The 6536-nt window shown below is 36.3% G+C and overlaps 1 protein-coding gene across 1 annotated transcript in view; it reads left to right on the forward strand.

Annotated features, from left to right (window-relative positions):
- Nucleotides 1–6536, forward strand: part of ADAM7 (ADAM metallopeptidase domain 7) — an 83662-nt gene that overhangs the window by 51318 nt on the left and 25808 nt on the right. The window contains exons 9-11 of the mRNA XM_011968853.1: nucleotides 978–1147; nucleotides 4105–4189; nucleotides 6013–6143. Coding sequence (XP_011824243.1) covers nucleotides 978–1147; nucleotides 4105–4189; nucleotides 6013–6143 — 386 coding nt within the window. The remainder of the gene's footprint in view (nucleotides 1–977; nucleotides 1148–4104; nucleotides 4190–6012; nucleotides 6144–6536) is intronic.

The following is a 6536-nucleotide window of genomic DNA, read 5'->3' on the forward strand; positions in this document are numbered from 1 at the left end:
AAAACTTTTAACTACCTTAGAACATCTCCTATTCCAACCAGTAGCACACATCTTGAACTGACCTTTTGGCCTCTATTGACACATGGAATTGAGTATATTCATATCTTGTAGGTTAAGAAAAGTAGAATATTAACACAAGTTTATTGTTACAGGAATGATATAAGTATTACCCTTCTTATTGACTAGTTACACTGCCTAGTAACATTGTATGAATGATCATTCCATTTCCGTTTATTCAGTGTTGATACTTTATCATTCACTGTCTTTCAACCTACTTGTACTGACTGTTGTGGAATATAAAACTGATACAACACACAGTCCTTTCTCTCAAAATTCCCATAACAATTGCATAAACTCCAACTTCTTTTGTCCTGGCATAAAAGTACCTATCACCCAGGTGTTTACAGAACAGGTAGAAATAAGTGTGAGGTTTATAGGCTACAACTATTTCTGCCTGCTTAGAGCAATCCCTAGTAACATTTCTCAGATTAAAAAAAAGGTAGTTACAGAAATCAAACATAGAGATCGAACACAGCAGGTAAGTTTTTGAAAACCAATACCAACTTTCTAACCTGTCACAGAATGAACCCTTGGCTTAAAGTATGAAGGTGAATAAGGAGCAGTCACACCACCTGCCACTGTTAGTGAACTTATGCTTTTAGGCCAGTTCTAAACTCAGAACTTTAATAAATTCTTCCAGCACATCTTGAGACAGTGCCTGTAAGACTTATGATAGTTTGAGGAGGCAGATCTTTCTGATTAAATTTCACTGTTGCCCAGAAAATTCACCAGGTATTTTGGGCAATGAACTCTGTCCCATTTTGATATATCAGTTTGTAACATGAGGCTTGCACTGTTTACTTATATACCTCACAAGTTCAAATTATTGTTTTTGGGAAAATATAAAGGAATATAGTAATATTGCGGAATCTTTCCAGCAACCTGACTTTGTGAAAAATGGTTTCTTCTTTGAACAGATTTATAAAACCTTAAACATCCATGTGACGTTGGTTGGCATTGAAATATGGACACATGAAGATAAAATAGAACTACATTCAAATATAGAAACTACCTTATTGCGTTTTTCATCTTGGCAAGAAAGGATCCTTAAAACAAGGAAGGATTTTGATCATGTTGTATTACTCAGGTTGGTGATTGCTCTATTTTCTTGCACACCTTTGGTGGATTATTACAAAAGAAAACAAAAAAAATAAAAAGAAAAAAAAACTGTTTAAGCAGTTGACTTTTGGGTAGTACATAGGGACAAAATGTTGTTTGTACCTATACAGAAAATTTCCAAGCGAGGCACAGTGGCTTATACCTTTAATCCCAACATTTTAGGAGACCAAAGTAGAAGGATTGTTTTAGCCTAGAAGTTCAAGGCCAGCCCCAGGCACCATAGCAAGACCCTATCTGTACAAAAAATTTAAAAATTAGCTGATCATGGGGGCATGCACCTGTGGTCCTAGCTACTTGGGAGGCTGAGGCTGGAGGATCTCTTGAATCCAGGAGGTTAAGGATAACATGAGCTGTGGTTGTGTCACTGCACTGCAGCCTGAGTGACAGAGTGAGACCTTGTCTCAGTAAATAAATAAATAGGAAGTTTTCAAGTGGGCTATTTAATGGTCTTTCTAATATTAATACTAGAAAAGAAAAAACCCGATATATTCATATTCCTTGGTAGACTTAAAAATGCCATTAGGTAAGCAAAGTGCTTTTAGAATCCATTTACATTTTTTATCAACATCCAGTGCTAACTCCTCTTACCCTCCCATGTTGTACCATTCCAATATTCTACCAAAATCTGCCTTTTTGGGAAAGCACCTCACTCTCTGAACATTTCCCCTCATCAAAATCTGCCTGCCTGGTGACCAGCCCTTCAATACCATCTTCTCTACTCTACAATTGAACAGACAACTAATCTGATAAGTGAAACCTGTCAGAGCTTTAATATTCCTAAGTAAAAGCGTGACTTTGTCTAGACTACTCAATCTTTAATTTCTTTAAAAAGGGGACCATTTTTATCATTTTTGTTATTCAAGATACCTAGCACAGTATGTAGCCCAGAAGAAAAGAATAAGTAATTATGGAACTGAATGTAATACAACCTAATATTTAGTACAGTCCTGTTATCCTAAAGAACGCTGAATTGTGGAAGAAGTCCTTTGGAGTGATGCCATCTTTTAGCATCTCTTCTGATGCCCTTAAAGCTACTGTATTAGAATAGTGCCCACTTTTCCTACTTTATATACCCATAATATCAGTATTTCTCCTAAGGTCTGCAAGCCCAGCCTGCTAATCTTCTATTATTATTCAGATGTTGGCTTTCCGTCTGAACTCAAAAACCTGAAGCTTCCGATACCTGTAGTTGGAAGTCAGATTCAGTCCTTTGGCAGATTAATGAGAGTGAATCAGACCTCCAAAGTAATGTAATTCCTGTTTTTTATATCTGGGATGGCCCATAGCGTATATCTCCAGAGGCATAGTTGTGCCTGGCTTGTACTTGAATATTCATGCATTAGCATGCCCCAAAATCATGGGGAATGGAGCGTAGTAAAACATCGCCATAAACTTCAGAGTGGGCAAGATTAACTCTTTTGCCCTCTCCTTATACATGTATTTTTAAATACTTAATAAATAAACCCAAAAATATTTGAATGGGTGTAAGTAGAAAACTTTTAACTACCTTAGAACATCTCCTATTCTAACCAGTAGCTTCTCATATCAATAGGATGTCTGCAAGTAAGGAGATGGGGTGAAATGCTACTAAATAGCCAATTGAGCATCATATTTGGGACTTCTTATGTGTTAAGTTTCTTGGGTATCTGTCCTTCTGTATTCACTTAGATGTAGAAGTGGCAAGACAGTATATACAGCATTATCATGTGTTACTTGATTTCAAGTGACCATGAGAGAACATTCGAGATTATTCTTGTCCTGGTGCTTCCCCTCTATATATGTGGTTTTCTTAATATCCCCAGAGTTTAAAAAGACCAGGATTCTGTCTTTCCAAGAAGCATAGTCAAATATTGATGCCTAAAATGTAGGAAGAGAAACATTTCAGTAATAAAGAAAAAAATGGAGTGTATCTTAATCAAAACAGGTCTAGACTGAAAGGGGTCATCTAGTCTGACCACCTTTTTTGTCTTTGAGTTCTGTTACATTCTAGGTGTGACCCTTTAGCCCTTAATGGCTCTTTTGAAAGTGGTTGAACTCTAAATAATATCCCTGAAATCAAATCAAATTTGGATTCCTATAATATAAATATCTACATTTGTCTTTTCAAGTAATCCAAGAACAGTTCTCATTTTACCTGACAACTCATTTAAGTGTTTTATTGTAGCTATCAAACCATACCTGAGTTTCTATGGTTGATTAAAAGTCTTAACATTTTTCAATTGTAGCTAATCAATCATGGTATTAAGTCCATTCACTGTGTTACTTTGTTTTTCCTTCTAAGCACTTTTAAATTTCATTAGTTAATTAATTTCTGGTCTTGTAAGTGGTTTTATCCAAGGCTGAGGGCAGAGTAGACAGAGTCAAGTAAAATGGGATTTTGATTTTATTTTTTGATTTGTATTTTTTGTTTTTGTTTTATACTTTTCTACAATTTCAGTTTAAGATTGCACTGGCTTTTTTTTTTTTTTTTTTTTTAAATTGAGATGGAGCCTCGCTCTGTGTCCTGGAGAGCAGTGGCACAATCTCAGTTCACTGCAACCTCCCCCTCTCGGGTTCAGGTGATTCTCCTGCCTCAGCCTCCCAAGTACCTGAGACTACAGGTGTGCACCACCATGTCCAGCTAATTTTTGTATTTTTAGTAGAGATGGGGTTTCACCATTCTGGCCAGGATGGTCTTGATCTCTTGACCTCGTGAATCCACCTGCCTCAGCCTCCCAAATGCATTGGCTTTTTTAATGCCTCGAATATACCACAGGTTAAAGATGAGCTCAATATTAACTAAGGACAGCCTCAATTCCAAAACTCCATAAATAAGAAGGCATTTTCACATGCAAAAGCATTGGCATTGTTGGGGTTCAGTGCAATTTGATCTTTGTGTTAAACTACTAACTCAGATTGAAGAGTATATTTGCATCTTTTTCATAGTGGGAAGTGGATTTACACACATGTGCAAGGAATTTCTTATCCAGCGGGTATGTGCCTGCCCTATTATTCGACCAGTATCATTAAGGTGGGCTGTGTTTTATTTATATTACTTAATAATGTTTGAATAAAATTTTTGTAATGTCCTGGGCTCCATGGAAAGAGATTATGTGTTCATTTTGTCATATATACTCACTACGATATGTCATGAACAGACTGTTATGTTTTCTTCATTAAATGAATAAAAAAATGTTTCCTTAAAAAATTATAAATGTTGAAGGCAAACTCATTTTGTTCAGAGTTTAAACGGATGGTATACCACAGATCAGCATGCAATGATTAGTAAAGCTCTTTTGCATATGAAATGTAGCTACTTATAAGGACAAATAACATACACACAAGTTGATGGTTCATTTGGCAAGTGAGGATAATTGTTCTTGTGCTGATAATAAGGTACATAAACTACTTCCTGTATCGTATCAAGACGACCTGTCAATTCATTTTTAGAAAGCATAAGACCTAAAAATTGTTGACTCCTTTTTTTTTATGTGATCCTTTCCAAAGTCTCTAAGCTTCTAGTAAATGTTGTCCAAGTAACCCCATCTGAGAGATTCTTGAAAACACTAAGGTTTCTATTTATGTCCTTTACGTTGCTGCCTAGTTGTTGCTATGCTTTGTCTGTTATTAAGATCAAAGACCTCAAAGCTAGCACTTATTTAAATGACCACATGACTTATTTATTACATAGTAATTTTGTGCTTATAGCTTTTCCTGTGGTATTTCAGTAACATAAGTTTTGGATCATAGAGTCAATTGCATCTGATACAAGCTGTTAGATTATGCTACTTAGACTATGATATATGCTACTTAGATTATGATATTATAATCACTCCAGGACACATTTTAAACTTCATATGAGTAAGATGAGATGACCAAATTAGGTATGTTTTATTAGCTTTATAGTAATCTGATAGCCCACCTCTTTTTGGAAATTAATTTTGTATTAAGACAGAAATTAAAGCATACAATAGAACTATGAGCCAAGTTAACCAAATCTTCCATGGATTTGATATATCTGACATTTAAGTATTTCTCATAATAGAAACTTCCTCTTTAAGATTGTATAGCATTGTTGTGCAATGGGAGACTATAAGCTGAAAACAAGAACCTCACATTTCTGTTTGTATAGAGTTTGGATATCTAGTACAAAGAGGACAATCAATATTACTTATTATATTGTGTAGGATATTTATCTTAGTTCATTCTAGCTGCTGTAACGAAATATCACAAATGAACAGGTAAGAAACAATAGAAATTTATTTCTCAGAGGCTAAGAATCCAAGATCAAGTCCTTGGCAGATTCAGAGTCTGGTTAAGGCCTCTCTGTCTTATAGTTGACACCTTCTTGCTGTGTCCTGACCTGGTAGAAGGGGCAGGGATCTCATTCAAGCCTCTTTTATAAGGGCATTAATCCCACTTATGAGGGCTCTGCCCCCAAGACTTAATGACCTTCCAAAGACTTCACCTCCTAGTGTCATCACCTTGAAGTTAGTTTTATACCTTCAACATATGAATTTTGAAGAGGTAAAAATCATACTAATGTTAGTTAACAGTTTTTAACTATTTATAAGAATGAGCTTCTATAAATCTAACAATGACTATCACCATGCCACAAAGAAAGAATTTCAAAATATTAGAGTTACAGATATTTAAAAAGTCACTTTCTTGGGCTTCTTATATAATTAAGGAAACTGAGGTACAGGGGAGAGAGGTAACTGAGTCCATGCCTTTTTAAATAGGTACCAGTTAACTAGGAGCTAGAAGCCAGGTCTTTCAACCACTAGTTTGAAGCACTGTGTACTACAGTGTGCTATCTTTCAAAAATTTCTAATGCAATTCTTTTTTCATCAGGATCTTCTGCCTGACACAAACATAATTGCAAACAGAATGGCACATCAACTGGGGCATAACCTTGGGATGCAGCATGATGAGTTCCCATGCACCTGTCCTTCAGGAAAATGCGTGATGGACAGTGATGGAAGGTGAGGTTCGAACAACACACAGAATACACTTAAATAATTCAGAAGTGGGCTGGGTGTGGTGGCTCATGCCTGTAATCCCAGCACTTTGGGAGGCTGAGGTGGGTGGATCACCTGAGGTTGGGAGTTTGAGATCAGCCTGGCCAAGATGGAGAAACCCCATCTCTACTAAAAATACAAAATTAGCCGGGCTGGTGGTGCATGCCTATAATCCCAGCTACTTGGGAGGAGAATTGCTTGAATTCAGCAGGTGGAGGTTGCAGTGAGCTGAGATCATGCCACTGCACTCCAACCTGGAATACAAGAGCAAAACTCCATCTCCAAAAAAAAAGAAAAAAGAAAAAAAAAAGAAAGAAAGAAAGATGGATGAAAGAAAGAAAGAAAGAAAGAAAGAAA

Source organism: Mandrillus leucophaeus, unplaced genomic scaffold, assembly GCF_000951045.1.
Source record: "Mandrillus leucophaeus isolate KB7577 unplaced genomic scaffold, Mleu.le_1.0 Scaffold86, whole genome shotgun sequence".
Taxonomy (NCBI): Eukaryota; Metazoa; Chordata; class Mammalia; order Primates; family Cercopithecidae; genus Mandrillus; species Mandrillus leucophaeus.